Source organism: Fundulus heteroclitus, chromosome 21 (assembly GCF_011125445.2).
Source record: "Fundulus heteroclitus isolate FHET01 chromosome 21, MU-UCD_Fhet_4.1, whole genome shotgun sequence".
Taxonomy (NCBI): Eukaryota; Metazoa; Chordata; class Actinopteri; order Cyprinodontiformes; family Fundulidae; genus Fundulus; species Fundulus heteroclitus.
Window position 1 is genome coordinate 3,776,273 of NC_046381.1, and position 24,990 is coordinate 3,801,262.

General features: G+C 39.8%; 1 protein-coding gene across 6 annotated transcripts in view; it reads right to left on the bottom strand.

Annotated features, from left to right (window-relative positions):
• The window catches only part of dpp6a (dipeptidyl-peptidase 6a), a 350,399-nt gene that overhangs the window by 98,022 nt on the left and 227,387 nt on the right, over window positions 1–24,990 (bottom strand). For all 6 annotated transcript variants that reach the window (XM_036124847.1, XM_036124849.1, XM_036124848.1 and 3 more), the window contains one exon: window positions 490–604. In XM_036124847.1, coding sequence (XP_035980740.1) covers window positions 490–604 — 115 coding nt within the window. The remainder of the gene's footprint in view (window positions 1–489; window positions 605–24,990) is intronic.

The window sequence follows — 24,990 nt, forward strand, 5'->3', positions numbered from 1 at the left end:
TGAGTGCAAACAGATGGTAGCCTGATTAAGGTTTTAAAAAAAGGAGAGGAAACCTCAAGGTCAGTCACAGAAGAAACCCAGAAGCTTTAAAAACAACCAAGCAAAGAAGCAGACATCCCAATTACGCAACTAAGTCAAAAGAGGCACACAGGGGACTACTTGTTTGTGAAGGAAGTAATGTTGCACAAGCTCAAATTAATGAAGTTTCCTGACCTTGACTAAATCTGTTAAAGCAAAAGTATCCACGTGGAAAGTGAGGAGGTGGGGGGGAGGAATTAGTGCAAACATTTTACCAGAGCCTGGGCCTCACAAGGACAGAGTCAGCACGGCACTGGCACTTTGTTCGCTGCATTGTTTGTGAGGAGATTGATTGTGAACTTTAATGGGCATGTCTGTGCATAACAATGGCTGCGTAAACAGAGCGACGTGGAGCACATGCTGTGGTGCCCCCCCCCCCCCCCCCCCCACTCCTGTCCTGCACCGCTGTACCTGGTGTCAACAGGATGACGGAGGTGACGATCAGCGAGCAGATGACCAGAATGACAAGAAGGGCGATCGCTATTCCCTTCCAGTTCCTCTGCGGAGGGTTGCTGCCCACCAGCTCCTACGGGAGACGAAAGAGGGGGAAAAAAATTATCAGTCAAAAAATAAATAAAATAAACCATTTCCATTAAGGTAATTAAGGCAAAAATGGACCAGAAAAACTAAAAGACAGAGAGAGAGAGAGAGAAACAGTGAACAGAGGGATGAAATGAATAAATGGCGAGCTCCTGGGGAAGAGAAGACTGGGGTGTGAGTCAAGGACGAACATGAGTCGGGAGTCGCAGCTTCTCAAGGAGACGCGGTGGCGGCGGCAGCGCGAGGAGGAGGAGGAGGAAGAGGAGGAGGCGAGAATCCTTAATGAGCCGAGCATCAGCAGCCATCACACGCAAACGAATGTGACAGATAAAAATGGAGCTCATGACACGTCGGTGAATTGCTGCGCTTGACGACGGCGCAGAGAGGAAGCTTTGGGGCTCACAAAACGGCTCTGAGTAATGAGCAACCTTGAGGCATATTTTATCTGCCTGACCTATGAATCCAAAGAGAAATGAGCTGATTGGGGTTTTGCATTGTTCCATACGCGATATGGCTCCTTTAATGGTAACACTAAAAGGTGCGACTCTCCCATAGCAGACGGGAGCGACTTAAGGAGGTATATTTATGCCTATAACAAAACAGCATTAAATGGATTTGACACATGGTGATCTGCAGCAGGTGGTTCGGGGAAATTACTAAGCAGGCAGTGAATTTGCTCAATTTATTACAGAAAAATGTCTAAACAGTCCAGTCAGCAGCTATGGATCATTATGGGTGTACTCCCAATTTCCAGTGGGAAGCTGGTATGGCCTCTGCTTTATCTTCACAAATTGTGGTGTCAAACCTTATCTAAAGTTAAACACAAGCTATCGGTCGGTACAACAATGACATAAATGAATTATTTCAACCACTTTTTCAGCCACTAGGAGTTTGCAAAGTGTCTTTTCGTAGATATGTGTGATTATACATATCTATGCCATGGCAAAAAAAATAAAAAAAATAAACAAAAGCGCTAAACAGAGACTTTCACACCCCTGTAACTTTTTCACATCTTGTCACATTATAACCACAAACTTCAATGCACTTCATTAATAGACTGCCACAAAGAGTATAGTTTGGAAATAAAAAGGAAGTTATCCAGCCCCTTTTACTCTGAAGCTCCTAAATAAATCTAGTGTATTTTTTTTCAGAAGTCACCTAGTTCAGAAATAGTGTTGAGTTTATTCTCAATTCTCAGTATTAACCCCGCTGTTCTCTGAAGCGGTTTCTTAGAGAACCTGAGTGACCAACCAGCATCAGGGAGAAAGCAGCAGAGAGGTTTAAAGCAGGGTTAGCTTTTAAAACAATACCCAAACGTTTGAACTGTAAGAGATTATGAGATTGCAAAGACTGGACTGCAAAGCTGGTTGCCATGGAAATTACAGATAAACGGACTCTGAAGGCAAAGTGTCTGACATACTTAGACTGGACAGAATGACTTATGGGTGATACGTGTCAGCAAGGACGTCTGCATTACTGCATGATCCTCTCCACTAATGTGAACGCTGATATCATACTGGGAACGCCCTGAATGGGTGGACGCATGCTTTGTATTTAATGTCTGTCTGTGAGAACAAACGAGGTTCTCAGATACCGGTTACGTTGAGTTGTTATGAGAACCCAGTACTGACTGTAAATATTCCTCTGTCTTTCAGGTTAAATATGGTAAAATATAGTTACTTTTAGAAGAGTCTTTTTATTACTACAGAAGTCTACAATACAGACACCACATTGTCAGATAAAAGAACCGGGGCAGGCCAAGAACAGGTCGATAATAGTTGAACAGAACTCTGTTAAATCCATCACCTGAAACTGGAAAGGGTACGGCACAGCTGCAAACAGACGACCACGTGGCTGTCCACCTAAACTGCAATACCATAACTGCGTAGCACCGCTAGTAGGACATTTGATTTCAGTTGTCAGGCAATAACACTCCATCTACAGATATTATATATGGCTTGTTGGTTGGACTGTAACTACCAACATCTGATGAATAGCTTTATTGACTGAGAGGCTGAAGCTCAGGGAGAATAGTGGGAACGTTTGGCCATGATAAAGCAATTCTCCATTTTCAGCAATAGTGTCACGATTAGATGTTCTCCTAATATTGTATAGCCGTAAGCCTGAAAACACCATCCCCAATGTAAAACATGGTGGTGGTAGTATCATGCTTAGGGAATCTGGTGTGAGTTAAATGCAAGACAATCCTGTAAGTAAGCCTGTTAAAAGGCTGCAAAAGACTTGTTACTGAGGTGGAGCCTCACCGTCCAGCAGGACAATGATCCTAAAACTATAATCAGAGCTACAATGGAGAGGATTAGAGCAAGATATTTATGTCTTACAGTGGTCCAGTCAAAGCCCAGACCTAAAACCAACTGAGAATATTTGGCAAGACCTAGAAACTGACGTTCATGAGCGCTTTGAGTCTGACTAAGTCTCACTCATTTTGCAAAAGTATATTGGGTGTAAAGTTTTGATTACTTTTGGTCATGACTTTTCAATATGTCAGATTAAAAAGTCTAAATATAAAAACAGACACTATTAAACATTTTTATATGTAAAGAAAGTGGAAAACCAGGCATTATTTTCCTCCCACCCACTATGACGTTAGCCTGTCACATAAAATCGAGATGAAATGCGTTGAAGTTTGTGGTTGAGAAAAATCTGAAAATGCTGAAAGCTCTTTATCAAGCCTCTGTATCTGAGCATTTCAGTTCGATCAAAAATAAATAGGCAGGATGTTCATTCAGCTCAGGTGCTTCAGCAAAAAAAATAAAATAAAAAATACCCGCAAGAAAGCCATAATCAAGCAGCCCTAAACATCTCCCCAAACAACAAGGCACTAAACCATTAACAACAGGGAATCTGCAAAAAGGCTCATCAAGTATAAACTGTTAGCAGCATTAATATGTTTTTTAATCTATTTGTAAAGGAGAAAATATCGAAGCAGAGCACACACTTCAGGGACCTATGACTGCGGTGTTAATGAATACACACCGAGGCTTTAATGAAGCTGAATGGCTGAGCAAAGAAACAAACCTTTTAGTGACCTCTTTCCCAACATAATTGAAAAGAGCCCAGGAAATCATTCGTCTGCAGATAAGGGCAATCAGGCCCAGACTGTCCATTACCCACATTCATTAAAACCAAGAACCAGTTCGTTAGTCGTGCGGTTATTTGATCGCCAGGAAGGACACGTCAAGATGACACAAGAAGTAAAAGGTTATTAAAACTTCTCTAAGTGTTGAATCACATGTAAAATGGATGTTAGGTCTGCTGGGTCATCCTGATGCATATTATAATATATAACGTCCAAATATAAGAGGCTAATAATTACAGTTACAATAGTGTGAGGATATTTTTATGTTTCCAAAGGCCTACATTTGTCTCTCTTGTTACCAAGGGGAAAGTACATGAGTCTGTTTTCCCACCAAGCCTACTAGCAGCATGCAGAAACAGATGAGGGAGGGGCAAGTACTGTGTTACTCTGAACAGCTGCAATAAAACATTTACCAAAGGACGTCCTCTGGGGTCTTTCTTAATATATAAAAAAATAATTTCTTCAGGATCACTCCCTAAGCAATGTCCAACTCAATACTCAAGGCACCTGCCTGTTTTAGAACTGCCCCTGCTGATCCAAATTAGCTCATTGGCATGTTATAAGGTTCTGCAGGAGCCTGCTAAGGACTCCTTTTTCTAAACAAAGAGAAAAATCAAAAATACAGAGGACACCTACCCTAAAAGGAGTGAAGCGTAAATTGAAGGATTTTTGCAGAAGTTTGCCCCCACTGGTGACAAGTTGAAATGACACCAGAGTTGTATGGAAGAAGAGGATGCTCTGACTTTACAGATCTTTTGCTTAGACGGTGTAATGTCCTCTGAGGTAAGAAAAGCTATAAATACTGAAGTTAGCTTTTGTTCTCTTACTAATGCATCTATTACGACAGAGTCTCAACAGAGTAGCCTGGTGAATGAGAGCTCCCAGCGCGTCACACCAGAGGATCCAGCCCGAATCACTCTCTCGTGAACTGCCTAACCTAGGCAGCTGTAAGGGCATTTATGGGAAAGAAAAGAAGTAATTTTTAACTTCAACACTTGCACTACACACCTTTAAGATCTGACATTGGACAAGGCCACCATTAAGAGATAAAGAAGAGGCTTCTGGGGAAGAAATGCACTGAAAACGCATCTTGTGACGGGAAATGGCCAACTTTTAGCTTGGCTAACTCTTAGTGGAGACCCACTGGTTGGAAATGGACAAATAAAACTGATCTTTTGCTGATAATTCCTTGGATGATACAAAGCGATCTGCTCTTAGTTTGGATATGATAAAACACAAGGTCCAGCCAAGGCTAAGTTATTTGACAGATAACATTATTCCGGTCTCAAGCTGACCCAAGCTTGATTGTTGCGTAGTGGCATTGTAGTCTATGCCGTTGTTAGGAATCCGTTTGACGGCTTCTCAAAACAGCCTCATCTGGAGACAAGACAAATGGTCACTAGTGGTATCATTCTGGTTAAATACACCCTTTTAATTTTATAGTTTTTTGGGGATTTTGTGGGACTTGTTCTTGTTTGAAGAGCAGCCTGTTTTTGTACACTTAACTAGTACCTTATTGGTCCTAAGTTATTCCCTGATATTTTTGGTTGAATGAGTAAAATACGCAAATTTGAGGTCTTAGTTCAGTTACAGCCCCTTTTCAATAAATATGATTAAACTTCAATATGTGAATATTTCTTAATAAAGTTCAAATTCCTTTACAACCATATTATTGTGAAGTTCAACAGGTCTGAATATTTTTATAAGGCACGTCACAGACCTCAAATCACCAGGTCCCGAGTTCTGTTCTGTCGGAGGATCATTTCAGTGGCCCAGTGATAAAAACAAGATTCAAAGCTTATGAGCCGGCAGACTTCACATGCAATTTAATTTGCTTTTTCCCCACCGAAGCATCTGGCAGAAGAGAAAAAGCGACTAAAGAATCCACTTCAGTGACATGAAGACTGCTGCTGACGGTTCTGGATCATTCTCTGGGTTTAATTGTTAGAATGGAAAAAGAATACAGTGGAAAACAAAATTTTATAATCAAAACAGTTTCCAATACATACAGGTGAATTAAAGGCGGTGCATGGATCTTTCAGGTGTGTGCAAAATGAAAGAATTGAACAAAGAGTAAGACCAATCAATTTGTTCAATTTAAAGTTAGACAAAGCACTAAAATCTGAGCTAGATATCCATTTAGTCTTATTGAATCCGCTCTTTTACATATGGCGCAAATTAGTGAAACATCAAATGTCAACTCGCATCGAGATGAAAGACTTCACTGTACATCATTCTGTTCTCTTTTCTGAAAATTGTGGAGAAGGAAGTCTTAATAAAAAGCAGCCGTGCCCTTTCAGCTTCCACAGTCAGAGACGGCCAACGTTTGCAGCTCGGCTAATTAGAAACGAAGTTCAGCCGACAGCCAATTACGAGTAAACAAGCTTCTGAATATTCAAAACGGCTAAAAGTGCTCTTATTTGTTACTAATGAATCAAAAAGCTTTTCGAAATGGATCGGAATACTTGCTGCGGCAAGCAGGGGAATTGCTCAAAAAGAGAAATTGTACCAAGAGAGAACAACCGCTCTAAATGATGCTAAAAACTGGACCACTTGTTTTTAAGCCCAAAAGGAGCACAAACAGAAAAAAATGTTTTAAATCTCTCTGTTAATCCTGAGCTCCAAGTGCTAATCACTGAACTCAGGGAAACAGACAGGCTGAAAACCTTGCCTAACCTTCCCAATCCCACCTCTATGATCTATAATTATAATAACAAATGGACTAATTAGCTAGACCTGATGGCCTGAAGTAATGCAGAGGTGATTACAAGCGACCGCTAGAAAGAGAGAAAAAAAAAGGACAGATGATATGTAAAAAAAAAAAAAAAAACTGAGCGGGACATCAGGCCTCGCTGAAACAGCGAACAAATAAAATGTTAGGAGGCTGAAGGGGGGATTTGCTGACAGGAAGGGTTGAAGCGTGACCACAACATGACAGAGAGGGTGCAAAAGACTGAGGATACAGCCCCAAACCTGAATAAAAACAAGATCCCAGTCTGTTTCAGTTCTCACTTACTGTCTTGTGTGAATCTGCAGAGCAGGCGCGGACATTACTGCAGTTTATTCAGCTTACAGACTGTGAAACTTGACACTGAACCATGGGTGCTTTAGATACAAGGCTCTGGATCTACTGCATACTTAAAAAGGGAAAATCTTCCATCACTGTGTAGGTTTATATTTGGAATAATGATATCACAGCACAACCATAATCTTTATCATCTATAATAAAGACAAGGATTCCCTTCCATATGTAAAGGTGCCTGATGGCCTGGTCTGGGTATTTCAGAAATCGCTGATCTACTGGGATTTTAACGCACAACCCTCTCTAGGGTTTATATATATATATATATATATATTTATATATATGTGCTGATGACACTCAGCTATATTTATCCATAGGTCCTGATGAATCCAATCCAATACTTTGATGACCTCAAAACCTGGATGACTTAAAATGTTCTGATTTAAAATTCTGACAAGACATAAGTTGTTATTTTTGGTCCAGAGTCCTTGAAATATAAAATTCTTAATCTATCACTGAATTGGCCTCTAGTAATAAAGTTTTTTTTTTTTTTTTTTTTTTAAACTTTCTGCTATTTTTGACCAGGACATGTCATTTAACTCCCATATTAAACGGGTTTCCAGTGTTTCCTTTTTTCCACCTCCAGAATATTGCCAAAATTAGAAGGCAGACACCCCGCCTACTTTTAAGACTAGACTTAAAACTTTCCTTTTTGACAAAGCTTATAATTAAAGTGGCTTAGGTTACCTTGAGCTATCTCTGTAGTTATGCTGCTATATGCTTAGGCTGCTGGAGGACATCAGGGTCTATTTTTCTCACTCTGCTGAGTTCTCCTACTGTTCTCCCTTTTGCATCGTTTGTTGTTATTTCAGCTTTTAACTTTTTCTTCTCTCTGTCTTTTTCTCTTTATAGTGGGTGCACCTGGGCTGGCGTTCTGTTAGCTAATGACATCATCCAGGGAAGGCAGATCATCTATTACCATATAACATAGAAAGACCAATCTACTGGGTTCCCTTACATAGGAAACTTTTTGACCAATCTGTCTGGAGGATTTGATTGAATTTGACTTTGTAAAGTGCCTTGAGATGACATATGTTGTGAAATGGAGCTACATAAATACAATTTAACTGAAATTTAATTAAATTAATAAAGAGCACAATTGTTAATTTGATCAGAGTGACCAGGAATGTTTTTCCCACAATTCCAACTCTTACAGAGCTAAAAAAAACAACAACAACTGCTGATTGGAAATTAACCACAGAGCTCAAATCAGTGCATATCCAACCATGCCCCTTTTTATTCATGGGAGGACTGTCAGCAGATAACGGGTATTACTCAAAATGCAGTAATAAAACAAGTGGCTCCATATGCAATTCAATTTTCAACAAAGTTTTAATCCTAAAGATAAAGTATCTCAAATTATGTCCCAGCCAATACAGCATTTTAATCAGCATCTTAAAGAATCGTTTCAGGCACCAAAATGCCACACAGGACACGTTCCAACATAAATTTGAGAGAACAAATGTGAAACACAAAACTGATCTGCTGGAACGGATGAACAAAAAAGAAAAAAAGAAACCAGCACTGATTCAGAGTCTTGAGGAATGTGGTCGATCCGTAAGGAAACAAATGCAAATGTGTGTAATCCCTTTATTTGACCAGAAATGTGAACAACACGACAATGCCAGGCCAACAGACGGCTCCAGTCATGTTAGCTTTATGGTGCTAAAATGGTTGGTGTAGGATTAAGGTTTTTCTAGCTTCCTTCTGCAGCTAGAACAGCTCAAATGCAATTTCATCTATTGAATAATTTACAAATTATGTTCAAAATAAACCTGAATTTCCCCACAGTAGGTCAAAAGAGAAAAGGATCTTTCTTCCCTATTGTATTCTTTTAAGAAAATGTCTCCAACCTACTGAACATGATGGATTCCGGATGTCTAGAATAGCTGCCATTCACATTTAAAGTTAGCTATTTCACAAAGCATGCAAAGTCACACTCAACCGGTGGAATGGAAGTTGCTTCACCCAGAATGTGGGAGAGAACGGCTATTCAAGGAGACTGCAGCAAACAAAGAGGGGCGCATTCCTCTGCAGGAAAACCTCAGAGCGCAGCAGCAGTATGCGTGGAGCCGGTCTGCAGAGATCCAGGCCTTCCTGACAGACACAGCATGGCACCTGCTGTCAGCACGCACAAGCTGCCAACTGACTGGATCAAACTTGCAAAAGGGCACAGACTATCCGGAGAGAGATCCAGCTCATGAAACAGCATGAGCGACGTCTCTCAGCTCTGATGTAGACGGAAACGTGTAGCTTGGAGAAATGGAGAAAGATAAAAGTTTTTTAGTCTACAAATTTAATGGGAACTAAGGACGCCTGAGGGTTAACAAAATGACTTTTTTGGAACAAAGGCAAAGAAGTAAACTTCTTTTTTGTAGAGATTTAGCTTCAAACATTGAGGCGTACCGATAAGACTGACACAAACAGAACAATAGATTAAAAACAGACATTATTTTTTAAAGATAAGGAGATGTTGCAATATTTAACCACCACAGTATTTATAACATTGCAACTACAGACGCAGGGTTACTGGGGTATGTCTCTACCACCTTTGCACATCAAGGGCCTGCAATTTAAGGCTAGTATGTGTCTGAGGAGTTGGTTCGGCTCAGCCCGGCTGAATGGAGATAATCTGTACATAAAAATTCTTGCCAGACATGAACATGTTAGCTGTTCCCCTGACCAAAACATCGAGCTGCTGCTGGAAGTATTATGGTGCGTCATACCGAACGCATTTTGAGCATCATTTTGAGACAGTAAAGGATCCTGTCTGGTGAAGGATTAAAGAGGAAGTTGGGATCTCGGGTGAGTTATCAAAACTTTTAAACACTTTAAATATCCCCCTGCATTTGAGGAAAATAGTTGGGCAGCTTCTCCCAATGCGCCTCAGACCAATCTGGCCACACTTTGCTGACGCTCTGCACTAACATCCAAGTTGAGGCGTTAGACGCTCAACTTGGAGCGTGTTTTTGAAGATCAAATTGCGTTCGGGCTGAACACAGCATTAAACTCTGCTAACATCAAAAGTATATCCAGACAGGGCTTCCCCCAGTGTATTATAAGCCTGGCGGGCTGCCATTCAATAAGATTTTAAACACAGTGGACAACCCCACCCCCTCCCCCCTTCGACCACCACAATTAGAAATAAAAATCCTACATGAAACCCTGAATTCCATTTATTGTAAAACCCGCATCCATTGTAAGTAAAACCCACAGATTCTAATTATTTATTCCACACCAATATATTTCAAGTGTTTATTTCTTTTAATTTTGATCATTAAACTAATGATAAAAACTAATGAAAACCCCAAATTGAGTATCTCAGAAAATTTGAAAGTTACTTCAGACCAATACAAAAAAGGTTTTATGTTCAAATACTACAATAAAGCTGGATTGTCCCCTACTTATTGGTTTTGCCCTAATTAAGAAAGTTAAAATATCATCATTGAAAAGAATCATATATTTTGCTCTCAACTAGAAAGAACCCTGTACCTTCAACAGTGGTTGTTGTGGTATCACAAATGGTATCGGGTATTTTTTTTAGCATCCATATATCGAGTTTTAAATTTTAGAATCGTGACCACCCTGACAGCACAGCTGTCTTCTTGCCACATCTCTGTAATGGAAACAGTTGTGATTATTACATATGATGCCAATAGGTGAAAAGTTTGTAGGGTATGAATACTTTTACAAGACGCTTTAGACATGCTTTTTAAATATTTTTAAAGACTGCGATAATAATGATCTGTTTTACCTTGAGCCACACTGTCAGGGTTGACCAGGGGGCACCGGCAACCCTGCAAGACTCTGCCTGTGTAGCTAATTAATAAATGTTTTGCCTTGAAAGGGTTATATGAATAAAGGAGAGCTTATTATGTGATAATGTGTGTTTCTGTCTTTAAAGTCCTGAGTTTCTGAATTAAAGTGTAATTTCCGTCTGTGTAGAGATGTGGTCCAGACCCAAAATTGAGGGATTTAGAATCTCCGCTTCTTTAATCCTCCTCAAACTGACTTGATTTCTGCAAAACCATGAACAGATTAATCTCAAATCATCTCCCTTTTGTTGGGTTTCGTTTCTCATTGGACAGGTACATCCCCTCTTCCACCTTTCTCACCCCAATTTGTTTTTCTTCGAATCAAAGACTTAAAAATCAAACTCGCCTGGGTGTTTCACAGGTCAAAAAGCATCCGTGCGGCGAGACGGTATCCAAATTCCTTTAGGCAGGCTTGTCATTCTCGCACACCAGAGGTGCAATGATGGGGCTGTAAATAGACGAGCTGTCCTGTTTGTTTTTCGAGACAGGAGAACTAATTTACAATCGGACAGCCTTCTGTCTAAATATATATGTGTGTGGATGCATGTGTTACTTTTGAGAATTTTTCCACCTGATTTGTTTGATTCGGGTCTCAATCTTTTCCTGGCCATTAGAGAGAGACGCCGTGAGGACGCCGCTGCCAGATGACCTCTCTCTGCAGGGACCAAAACGAAATCTGGGAAATATAACGGAGTCACAGCTGCTTGTGGAAAAGTTGGTTTACATAGATCAGAGAAGATTTAACAAAGTACAAATAAATGGGGGAAAAAACTCAGATTTTTACAGCCTTATAAACTCAGTGCTCCTTTATATGCCAGTCCACATCCTGCAGAGGCAATTAATCACATTTAGTCTGCTTTACCATCACTATGGAAACAGTAGAAATAAACCGGGTATTTATCCTTATGGCTATAGCTCCTCTGCTTGGTAAACAACTAATGACATGGCTAAGCAAGCGATGAGGCACACGCGCATGGGGGACGCATCCCCTGCTCGCATCTCATGCATAACGCATAAGGGCAAATTTCAATTTGTCAGTCCTCACGCGCAGATTCTTCTCGGGAAAACAAAAACCAAAACAGAATACAGCCAGAGTTTCTCCGCATTTCGTCACTTTCCCATGCAGTGATGAGCATCTACCCACCTGTCAGATGAAGAAAAGTATCTGAGAGTATTTATATGCATTTCTCTGACTTTGCTCAACAAAAGATCTACATTTGTCCATTGATGTTGGATGCTTTTGCTCATTTGTGCCTGCTCAGTGTTTGATGGAGGGTCGTTAAACATCAAAGAATATGTATAACAGTAAGAATGGTCAAAAGTTTTTTTTTTTTCTGTTACTATCAGTTTGTGCTACTAATTCATTGTGTATGGTGCGAAATTGGAGAATACTAAACTCGTTCAACTTGTTTTAGTAATTTTCTACTGCAAATTTACTATGGTAATTATTACGGTAATGAATAAAAAATCTGTCTGAAAGAGTCATTTAAAAAAAATATTTGACAAGTTTTGGGCTTGCATTTATAGCATAACAACTACATTTAAAAATAATTTTAGTGAAAGAGAAAACACCCATAAACATTTTGCTGTGAGGAAGGAACCTCAAAGAATAGAATTTGTAATCAACTGAGTACTTTAAAGATAGTAGTAAACATTAATACACAGTAACTATAATAGCATTATTAGCTAATGGGGTTTAGGAGATCATGACAAAAATGATTACTGTAAGATCTGTTGAATACTAATCATAGCATGAAAAAGTTTGGTGACCCAGCTGTTTGTGCAACAATGCTGCTCTGAAATAAAGCAAGGATTACAACATCTACCTGAATGCTGCCAGAATCTTAGTTTCTGGGAGAATGATTTTCATCACAAGTTGTCCTTCGCCACCCTGTTGTAAAACAGCCCGACTACCCATGAAGTGCTTGTAAATCCTCGCATAGGCTGCTGAATTATTCCAAGCTGCCACTCTGACAACGCTTCTCGTAAGTGTCATCACTCCCTGGACACGTTTCTATATAACTTTTTTACTGGGAGTGTTCTAAATAGCTAAGAGTAAAGAGAACAGAAATTAGCTCAAGTTGAACTATTCGAGAACCCAGATAAGAATGAAAGGGTTTTGATGTGTTCATAAAGATGTTAAGTGGATTTTGTGGACTTAATATTTTGATATTTGGACCTGCACAGTTGGAGGAAGATCGCTGAGAAGGTGAGTACAGATTTGAGAATGCAAGGGATAGGAAGAGATAGAGACAGATGAATACCACCCAAAAAAAAAAGGCACAGAAAGAAGAGGAGGATGGCCTTAATTGTCAACGCAAAAAATAATATCAGAACCTCTTAAAGCATATCCTAAGTCAATTACTTGATTATCTTCTTGTGTGCTTATACTACAGGCTGACTCCACTCTCAAACCTCTCCCTTGTGAATTAAATTGGATTCATATAGATCTCAGATGACAAACTCTACAATAACCTGTGTGGGTTAAGTCAATACTGCCTGCACAGATTTTTCCATCTCAATACACTTCAGAAGGCAAATCCTAAGTGTTAAATTACACACGTGCACTGTATAAACACATCACCTAGCAGCAAACTGTTTGCACAACTTTCACCCTGAAGACTTTAAGTCGAGCGGATTTATCATTAAACATTTGTTGATTGCTATCGCCAAAGCAGCTAGCAACAGTTTCTGTATCTCTGTGTAAACAGTGGGTAAGTCTACAATTAGGTGCTGATCAGCTGTTCAAAGACTTGTATTTCCTACTGAGCACACACAGCAATTGTTCTTCCTGAAACATATTCTAACACACACACACACACACACACAAACACACACACAAACACACGCACACACACACACACACAGTGAGAGATTATGAGATTACAGATACTGGAGCAGCAAAAGCAACAACCGATAACTCACGGACACTGAGGACTCAGAGGCTGACATATTTAGGCTGGACTAGGGGTGTCCCAATACCAGTTTTTTCCAGACCGAGTACAAGTACTTCAGCTTAGATACTTGCCGATTCCAAGTACCGGCACTGAGTGCTTAATAAATTGGCACTTATAGATCACAACTAACTTAACAATATAATTGACCACTGGAAACGACTGACCATCAAGGGCAATGCATTTGGTTAGACCTTCAGGTTTCTTCTCTCCTTTTTTCTTTTGCAGGGTCAGCAAACAACCTCGTGGTGTATAGCACCGCTACCTGATATGGAGTGGCATCTTGCGTTTGAGTTGCAGAGCAGACCAGCCCAGGAGGAAAACTGGTATTGGATCAGAGTATCGGGTTGCTTTCATAAGTACTTGACAGTATCAGTATCGGGACACCACTAGACTGGACAATATGGACGAACTAAGGAAAAGGGGTCAGCCTAGTCACTACCAGAATATGGTGAGACATTCTGCACCAATATCATGCGAGGAACACTGATGTTATACGGCACAACCCCTTGCAGGCGAGCTGTACCATTCCTCTGGCTTTTTAGATTAAATATGTTAAAGTGGGTCGTGACCGAAAGAATGAGATTGACGATACAAGCGGCCGAAATGACTTTTCTCCGTAGGGTGTCTGGGCTCGCCCTTAGAGTAGGTGAGAAGCCCGGTCATCTGGAGGGGACTCAGAGTGCAGGTCACCAAGGCAGACATCAGGGAGACCAGTTTGGCAACCAACTTTGCAGGCGTCTCTGATATTAAACAGGGTTAATGTGTTAAATAGTCTCTCCTACCCACTTTTAAGTATGGAAGACAACCTATGAGACTGTGGGCATCACAATTCAGAAAGCTCACTGAACCTTGTTAGAGAGGATGGTGTGCTCTCTGAAATACATGTTGAGGACTTAAAATGGGTCTTAACTTGCCCTTAACAATCCAAAACAAATGGCCAAATCAACACAAAAAGACAGTAAATCAACTTATTTCCATAATCACTTCAGTTCCGTGACATACACCCTACAGAAAACCTGTGGGGTGAGCTGAAGGGGAAGGAGTATTACAGAAAACTCAGGGATATGGACGGTCTAGTGCAGGGGTGTCAAACTCATTTCTATATAGGGCCACTTTGGCGTCATGAAGTCATTAAAAAGGCCGGTTGCATGTGTATAGACGATACTTTTCATTTCATAATTTCATTCCAGTTCACATAGAAGTATAAAAAATGCACAGTAACATAAAAGTAGCAATCTTAGGCCCAGTTTATACAGTTTATCTGCAAAAAAAGTTGATGTTGGGGTAAGTTACACTTACAGGAGGCACAGATTTAGCCACTTTATACACTTTAAAAGGATATATGCCTCTACTTTATGACATGATGTGCCTTTTTTTGGCTCTTGAGGGCCGGATTATTTACCTTAACGGGCCGGATTCGGCCCGCGGGCCTTGAGTTTGACACCTGTGGTCTAGTGTATGCACCAGAGGGGGATGTATATTACGTGAGCTAAAACATCTCCAGTTAATAAAAGTCCAAACCCAAAGACCATCCAATCCAAAGACCCTCCAACCGTGTCTGCAGCCAGCCTGGTGGCGTAAAAGGAAAACAAGCCACCATGCAGAATATTGGTTGCATAAAGATCAGTTTACTCTTTCTATCTGCTCACCTGCTACTTGAGTTTTATGAGATGCAGGTTCGCTGCTGCTCAAGCTTACTCGAGTGTTTTGCATGGAAACTTCCCATCTGCAAACTCACTAGAAAGTCATTTGAGCCACTGTGGAAAAAGGAGAGTGGGATAGAATACAGAAAGCCAGAGAAAGGAGAGACAGACTGGAGGGAATGCTCCACTGCAGAGTGCTGTTTGTCCCCACAGCCCACACCCACAGCGATTGGTATTCACAGCGGCCAGGCGGCAGCGCCAGTGTGTGCCGCATCTCTACAGAACAATTTGAAATTGAAAAGCATCTTTCCTATTGTTTTTATCTATCAGCCTTCATTCAATAACACACACTTGTTGTTGCTCTCCTGACAAATAAATTGCAGTCATGGAAACAATATGCACCAGCAGCCAGGCTCGCTTCCGGGAAATAAAAATGCCCCATAACCCATTGCTTCCAGGAGCAGGGGTCTGGAAAAAAAAGAGGCTGTTGCTCTTCTTGATGTTTATCCAGGCTAATGCTTTCTGGCCTACTGTGTTTTTTTTTTTTTTATTCCTTTCTCCGACAGAAAGCATGACCATTGATGTCAACAGAATAGACTACCAGCCTCTTCCATAACAGAGTATTTGGCTGAAGTGCTCTGAGAGTGACAAATGCCTGATGCTGAAGAGAAAGCACTTTTCTTTCTGCTGAGAATAAAAATGAAAATCACCTGCGACGAGATAAACCATCACTTTTTGGGGATGTGTTTTTGGCTTTCAAACCAGGCCGCCGTTTCTCTCTGTGCCTCAGCAAAGGCTGGTCCCATTTTAATGAGTGGCCATTCATTATGACCATCATATCATCAAGGGGCACCTAGATATGCCCAGCAAGCTTGCTGTAAAGGGCCAAATGAAAAGATTGCTTTTCTGAGCAATGCCCTGTCCAGGCATGGATTTTCTATTCATTCAGTAGGTTTGTGTGGCATGTTTCCACATTTTTCACAATAGCTTACAGTGCTTTGCAAAAACAGTCATGCTCCTCAAACCATTTTCTCATCTTGTCCCATTGTCAATGTACTGTAATGGGATTTTATTTTTACACAGACCGACCAAAAGTTATAATATAATAGAGAAATGACTGTGTACACATGTTAGGATTCATTTTAAACCTGTTTTTGCTTTTCAAAGCTCTTAATGGCCTTGCGGTGCCCTACCTATCCGAGCTGCTACCTCCCTACACACCTTCCCCTTCCCTCAGGTCAGCTGATCAGCTGCTCCCAAGTGTGCCGAAGATGAAGCGTAAGCTCGGAGGAGACCGCGCTTTTGCTGTGGCAGCTGCTAGATTACGGAATGACCTTCCCCTGGACATCAGACAGGCCTCTTCCCTCTCCGTTTTTAAATCCCTTCTTAAAACCCAACTCTCCTCCCTGGCCTTTGACACCAACCGAGAAGTTGTATTTTATATTATTTATATTTGTCAAAATAGAAAAGCCAAGACTGAACAGAGAGGAAGGATTGCACAACCAACTTCCCAGTAAATACAACTCGATCTTCACACTCATTCCAGATTACATCAACAGTCTCATCATGATTCAGGTAACCAAGTACTCAACTCACACCAAGCAGCAGCCTCTAACGACCCGGGAGAGCGACACTAGGAATGCACCTAGGGCAGGGGTCTGCTGCCTTTACAACCCAAAGAGACATTTCTGCTCTCACTCTAGCCGTGAATATAGTATTACACAATCTTTGAAAACGCAGTTTTCAAACCTCAACGCCAATGAAAATCACTCTGAAAACTTATCGCTTGTAGTTTAAGTCCTTCTCTAGTGTGGAAATGTAATGCAATTATTACATTTATTTTTAAAAACATTAGTTGGTTCTAAATAATTTTTAGCCAGAGTCAGTAAGAGCCATTGTGGATGGTCCAAAGAGCCACTTGCGGCTCTGGTACCATAGGTTGAAGACCTCTGCAGAGTCTTCATGTGCCTAAAAACAGGAGCCTTCCATCTGAGGGTCGCTCAAGTGCGAGCCGCCAGAATTGACAAAGACTCCTGGATAGTTGTCCAAACATCTTCAGAACAACTGAACGAAAGTCCAGTTGTTTGCTGCAGCTAATGTCGTCTTACATAGTAAAATGTTTTTGAGGGGAATGGAGGGAGAGAACATATAAGCAAATAACAAACTTAAAATATAGGTTTGGTCTATTTATTTTCTAATTAATGGTGGAGCTTTTGCAACTTTCTTATTTTTAAGAATGACAATACAGCTGTGAAATAGACTGAAAATTAAAGTCTAGTACAAACAAACGGGGGAAAAAAAGAAATTGATGTCAACATCTTCTCCATCCACTCTAACTGCGCTTGGTCTATTTTACAGAGAAAGATAGGCAGACATTTCAGTCTTTGGATGCTGCAACTGGTAGAGATATGTCCTGATTCTAGAGGGCAGAATATAAATGCTTGCAAAGCCTTTCAGATTTTAATTCGCAAAAAATCAATAATGAAAGAAAAAGAAAAAAAGAAAATGATTTAATGTACCAGTTTTTCTTCCATTTTAAAGTCATGGGCTCCCATGTGTTGGTCTATCACATCTAAAATATAATGTTTGCTCACCTGTTGCTCTGCAATCCCATTTTTCATGTTGTTCAGATGAAAATCGCAAATAGGAAAATAGGACCCTGAAATATAAGAGCTGGGCCCTGAATGATTTAACAAGTTTTCAAGTGGTCTATTTATTAAATAATCGCTTGCTAAAGTGGCGGTGCTCAATTTTCATTTCACCATATGGCTGCTCGTTAAACAAGCCGACCTTCAGAAAAGTTGTGCTGCACGCTGGAAAGAGTTCCATTTTGTAATGACTTTTCAAGCTTCTCCAAAAATCACACATATCAGCTAGTTAGCGATATTATCATGATTTCCAGTGATTAAAGCACACGCCACTATTCATTTTGGCAAAGCAGAAAGTTGAGCTCGAAAAAGCTGAGTTCAAAAAATGATCCCTGCAAAGATACACTATATACTGCCAAAGGTATTTGCTCACCCATTCCAATAATCAAAATCAGGGTTCTAATCAGGTCCATGGACACAGGTGTAAAGACATATAGCACCCATGCATGCCGACTGGTTCTAAAAACATTTGTGAAAGAATGGGTCACTCTCAGGAGTGAGTCCAACATGATTCTGTGATAGAATGCCTCCAAGAGTGAAATTTCCTCACTCCTAAATATTTTCTAAATATATTCTCTGGAGTGACGACTTCTCGATCTAGTAATCTGATGGATGAGTCTGGGATTGGCGGCTGCCAGGAGAACGCTACTAGTCTGGATGTATTGTGCCAAGTGTAAAGTTTGGTGCAGAGGGTATTCTGGTAAGGGGTTGTTTTTAAGAAGATGTGCTAGGCCCCTTATCCCCCTTTTCCACTAGTACCACCTAAGAGTGGTCCGCTGCGGGTCAGGTTGATTTTTTGGCTCTTCCATTAATAATGGTTATGTGGAAGAGTTACCATTTTTAGTACCTGCTTGCCTGCGATTCCAACCGTTCCGAGTCATACTGAAAACGCCATGCCAGAAGACTGTCCATCTCTGATTGGTTAGGGGCAGTGTCACTAGTCACAGCATATTTCAATAACTAATATAAATAATGTTACACTGGACTTATTGTGTATGAGCACTATTATTATAGCAAGCTAGCATTAGGTAGTGTTAGCTTACCTACACATGTCCTCTAGCTCGCATCCTCCTGTTTGATACTGAAGGGCTTCTCTTTCTCTCTTTCTCTACTTTCTCTAAGGCAGTGTGCTTCACCCACTGCCTTCTCCGGCACTCCCCTTTTACTCAGAGTCTGATAACCATAAGCAGAGCAGCAGTCTAGGGTGTTGTGGTGTATCAGACCGTGGGGCTACCTTCCTATTAAATATCCCATCCTTTGAGATGCTACTCGATTGCAATGAAAAAAAAAAAAAAATCAACCTGACCTGAACAGATTAGCTTCTAATGGAAAAGCAGCATTAGTTCCAATGAAAGGAACTCTGAATGCTTTAGCAGGTCAAGAGATTGTGGACAACTCCATGCTCCCAAATTTGTGGGAACAGTTTGGAGATAAGGCCTCTTCCAACATGACTCGGCACCAGTGCACAACGTAAGGTCCACACAGAGATAGATGAGAATGTTTGCTCTGGATGACCTTGACCGGCCTGCACAGAATCCTGACTTTAACCCAACAGAACACCTTTGGGATTAATCAGAACGGAGAGTGAAAGCCAGGCCTTCTTGTTCAACATCAGTGTCTGACCTCACAAATGCGCTTCTGGAAGAAGGGTCAACAATTCCCATAAACTCTCCAAAACCTTGCCGACAGCCTTCACAGAAGAGCTGAAACTGGTTTATCTGTAAAGGATGGACCAACGTCAAATAGTGCATGTCAAATAGTGCATGTCAAAGTACTTAATTTTTCATTATCTGTAAGCCATAATCATCCAAATAAAGTCAAATAATTGCAAACTATAATCACTTTATGTATTTAAGCTATGGAGGTTTTACATTTTGAGTTTCATGAGCCAAAACAATCTTTACATTTTAAACTATATACTAACGTTTTGAGATGCAGATGTCAGGGATATCACAGAAATGAAGAAACCTGGAAGCGAGGAAAATCCTGTACAGTACAGGCCAGCATGGTCTTGTCCACCGGTTTGCTTTGTTCGAGAGTGGACCCAGCTGTTTGCACAGACCAAGAGAGATTAATCTGAGGTTTGAGTGTTTGCTTTTCTGATTGTTGGGTAAATGTAACGACCTCTGCACCTGAAGTGACCTCGATGTGTGTTGCCTTTTGAATGACTACAGAAAAACACATCCATGCCTCTCTCTGCTCAGCTGCTGTGGAGGTTTTATAGATCCTACAGCTCGCTCCATGTTGGGATGCAAGACGTTTTGAGTCCAGTCGGCTCATTAAAATGTCAGCCCATGAACTGCAGTTTCTATACGAGACTTAATGAAACATCACATTATGATGTTTTTACTCTCTCTCTACTCTTAGTATAATAGTTAATAGAGTACATATACTCTTTAAAGGCATCATATGTTAAAATGTCAATATTTTATAAGACTCAACTCTGTTTTTTTTTTGTCATCGAAATGTTTCAGATCAACCGACTTTGATACCATACAAAGATAACTTTGGGGAAAAAAATACAGTTCTCAATAATGACATCCTTCATTACGGGAAAAGCTTTCCAAACCAACACGACAAGATCTGAAAAAGGAATCACCCCTCAAACCTAGTAATTGGTTGTGCCACCATTGACAGCAATAACTGCCATCAAGCATTAGTGATAACTGCCAATTGGTCTTTTATGTCACTATGAAGGGGTTTTGGCCCACTCTTTGTAGATTTTATTTCTGCCATGTTAGAGGGTGTTCCAGCATGACCTTCCAGCTTAAGGTTATGTCACATTAAGGCTGTGAACTGTTAATTGGACATTTTCTACAAGAGAGCAGAATTCATGGTTCCATTTCCAATGACAAGTCATCTAGGTCCTGGATAGGCATCCAGCTCAGACCATCACACTACACCATATTTGATATTTCCTTAAATGTCCAGCTGATGTCTTTGAGCATGCTGCTCATCCATATTTCTGCAGATTGCACTGGCACACTCTTCATCGTCTCCAGTTAGTCCAAAACACAATTGCTCATCTGCCGATGGGTGCGAAACATAAGGAGCATATTACCCCGGTGTTGGCTTCCCTACATCGGCTTCCTGTCACTTACAGGATCCAATTTAACTTTTTTACTTTCCATTTGTAAATCATTACATGCTCATGCCCCCTCCTATCTGTCTGAGCTGCTTTTTATTCATGCTCCAAAAAGAAAGATGAGGTCTTGTGCAAAACAAATGCTATCCACTCCGAGGTCTAAACTTACTTCTCAAGGAGACAGAGTCTTTGCTGTAGCGTGTCCCAGACTCTGGAATAGCCCGCCTCTTAATATTAAATCTGCACATATTCTGGAACATTTAAAATCACTGGGGCATTTTAAATTGAAGACTTATTCTTTTAACTTGCTTTTACTAATTGTCACAAAAATTGTTTTTTTTCTGTTGTTTTAAACTGGTTTTATTGTCTTGTGCTTTGTGTTTATTCTTTTATATATTAATTGCTTCACTGTCACGCCTTTTACCATTCTTAGCTCATTTTGTTGGTAAAGCGCTTTTTGCAGCTTGAGTTGCTGTAAATGTGCTATATAAATACATTTGACTTTGACCTTTTTAGTTTTACAACAGATTAACAGAAAGCACACCTTCCAAAAACTTCCACTTTTGTCTTATCAGTCCTTTCTCATCGTTGAATCATAAACTCTGACCTCAACTGAGGCAAGTGAGACTCACAGTCCTGCAGATGTTCTTCTGGGTTTATTTGGGACCTTCTGGATGAGTTGTGGATGCTAGCTTCTCCTGGGAGGTCCTGATGCATCTCAGGTGAAGTAAAACCGCCCGTCATTAAACAAGGGTTGTTGTCCCACTCTTACAATGTTGTTATTGTGAGTAAGACTCACTCTTATTGCTGGGTGCTAGTGGCCATCTGAGCTAATGGTCGGTTGTTAGGCTCATGGTCCTCTTTTGCATGTGAGTAACCAGTTTTGATTGTTACCATTAAACTTGTTGATCCACAATGCAAATATACTGCTTATAAGGCTGAGTTTACCTGTAACTCCTCAGACTGTATAAGTCTCTTAAAGAGACAAACTGTTTTAACAAAGAAGAACCCGTCCAGATGACCTACTCAACATTTTTTGATACTCCTGGTAAGGTTCACCATTATTCAGTATTTTCTCCATTTGTGGAGTATATGTCTCTTTGTGGTTCACTGTGGTCCCAAAGCCTGTAAGCCTTTCCAGACAGATCGAGATCAATTTGTTTCTCATCTCATCTACTCACATTTCTTAGGTCGGGGCAACAATATTTTGCCTTTTCAGATCTTTTAGCCTACTTCATGCTGTCAGAAAGCTTCTTATTAAGTCATTTATTGATCTAAATAGTTAACTGATTATTTCTGGGTCGCTTTTTCCTTATTAATAAGTTAAATAATAATTTGAAAACTGCATTTTAAAGGTACTCTGGTTATTCTTTGGTATAATTTATTGTTTTTTTGACAAGAGGAAACTTTCAAGTGTGACAAAAAAGAAGCAAAAACAGAAAAAAACTGTAAGATGGCAAATACTTAACGGCTCAACACTAAGAAGGAAATATTAAACATTAAATAAAAGATTTCAGATCTGTTTTCATGATTCCAGCTTTTTTTATGGTAGATGCAGGCAGACCCTGACATCCAAGACATGCTGCTTTTCTTCTAAAAAGCGAGGCGTCATCTTGCTGAGATCTAATGTACCAAGCTCTCAGAGGCCTTGACACAGATGTTATGGATGCCTGCGAGTCCAGCAAAGTATTAGAAAAGACCTCCAACCTGAGAGAAATAAATCATTCCACAGTACAAGTCAGGTGGATTTAAAAAGGACTGACCACCTCGACGAATTCAGCAATTTCACATGAAGGCAACTTCTACAGCTGTTTGGAGTCAGAGGGCATGCATCTGGCCTCCATATTGGAAAGAAAGAGGCTCACCAAATAAAGCCCTGGTTTGTCAGATGGGGAACATTGATTGCTTCTACTCCCTCAAAGTTGATTCACAGCATTTTGATTTGACACCAGGAATGATGGGTTCAAAGACTACTATTGATGCTGCATTCAAATCCTTGTCCATGTCTAAGTTTTATGCTTTTATATCTACCAAAACTATTCTTAGTAAGTAATTTATTTCTCAATTTCTCCAAATGAAAACAGGGTTGATCTCTATGCAGGATTAGTTGTGAGTATTCTGCAAATATGGTTCATAATTGATAATTTTTGTATCTACATTAACCATAACCTCTTTTGTGGGTGCCCACCATAGTAATAAATGGCTAACCATTCTATATATAAAAATATTAAACATTTAGTACTCAAAATAAAGTGTATATATATATATATATATATATATATATATATATATATATATATATATATATATATATATATATATATATATATATATTTTTTTTTTTTTTTTTTCAAATATGTAACCTATGAAATAGAAATTTCATAGGTTATATATTTGAAAAATAGATTACACATAACTAATGGCTCTAAATTAAGCATGAAAAGTTACCAGGTGGAACTTTCAAAATAAAGCGTAATGAGACCCTTGAAAATAAAAGTCAAATTAATAAATAGATTAGATCCTTGCAAAAGCAGGTTCCGTTACTAATGTGGCTATACCAGTCCTAAAAAGGAAATTACCCTTTCAAAATAAAACTTATAAAAACTTTTCCAAATAAAAGTATTTTGTGTTATAATTTAGATTATTGCAAATGTACGTTCTGAATTACCAGGTTAACTAAGCCCGTAAAATAAAAGAGATTATGGGCTCTTCAAAATGAAGCTCATACATTCTCTTTGGATAAAGCTTAAATATGATCTTCAAAATAAAAGTCTGAAGAATTCTTACTTAAGTGTTAAAGCAAATAAAACAGTCCTGAAAAGGGAATTACGTTGTGTTTTCACAAAATTGCTTAGACCTTTCAAAACAAAAGCTTTAATATTTCATAGGTTAGATAAGACTAAATGTTGGCTTAACCACTAAGTTAATGAAGCCAGCAGCTTTCAAAATAAAGTACACACATTCTCTTCAAAATAAAAGTGTTTAAGGGGACAGATATTTGCAAAACGAGGTTCACACCACTAACACCAGCTATCCACCAGGCATGAATAAGTGATGTTGCCCTCTTAAAATAATGCTACAAGATACATTTCAAAATATATTACATAAACAGGTTGTGGATTCCTAATTCTTAAAAGGCACTAAACTAAAACTCTGCCAAATAATATTAAGCACGCTGTCCGATGGTGCGTATGAGGTGGCAGGCATCAAAATGTCTTTGTGGATTTTGTTGTTGTTTCCCGCTAAATCACAATGTCCATTAAATGTTCTCCCATCCTAGACACAAGCAGCACAAATTATTAAATTAGCTGTAATTTATTACTCCATTAACGTAACCTTGAAATTTTGAATGTTTTCCTGAGTTTATGTACCAGTGGTGCCACCTCCAAGCCCTGGAAATCCCCAAGCACCCTTATAGCCCCCTTTTACCTTAGCCCAGCCCTGGTTATTCCTTCAGATCATTCTGTGGCTGCATTCTGAAGAGGTTGTAAAAAGGTTTGCCGCTACGTAAAATGGGAATAGAAACAAGCTCAAATTTAATAATGCATAAAACAACAGGAACAAAGGCATGCATTGTTTTGTGCACAGGGCGAGTGGCAGTTACTAAGAGAGGGTATACCTATTAGGCATTCAGATTAAAATATTAAAGACGGCAGTTCTTTGCATTCCTGCTGCATGTCTGCTTCTCGGAATGTGCAAAACAGAAACCCCTCCTGTAATTTCTCAACTTTCTGCAAACCACACTGTAGCATACGGAATCATGAATGCATTAAAGGGGCTCTCAGAAAGTAAAAACTGCATAAATCTAGCAGGAAAGTTTCTCTACAGAAAGTAAAACCCCAAATACAACCCTGCTTCTGATGGAGGGAATTATTGGCTTGGAACCACATTCACACCACACGAACATTTTCACATTTTGTCACCTTACAAACAACAATTTTTTTTTGTATTTCAGTAGGGGTTTGTATCATAAACCAATGTAAAATAGAGCATAACTGTGCAGTGGAAATATAGGTGAAAAGTTTGGTGTGCATTTGTATTC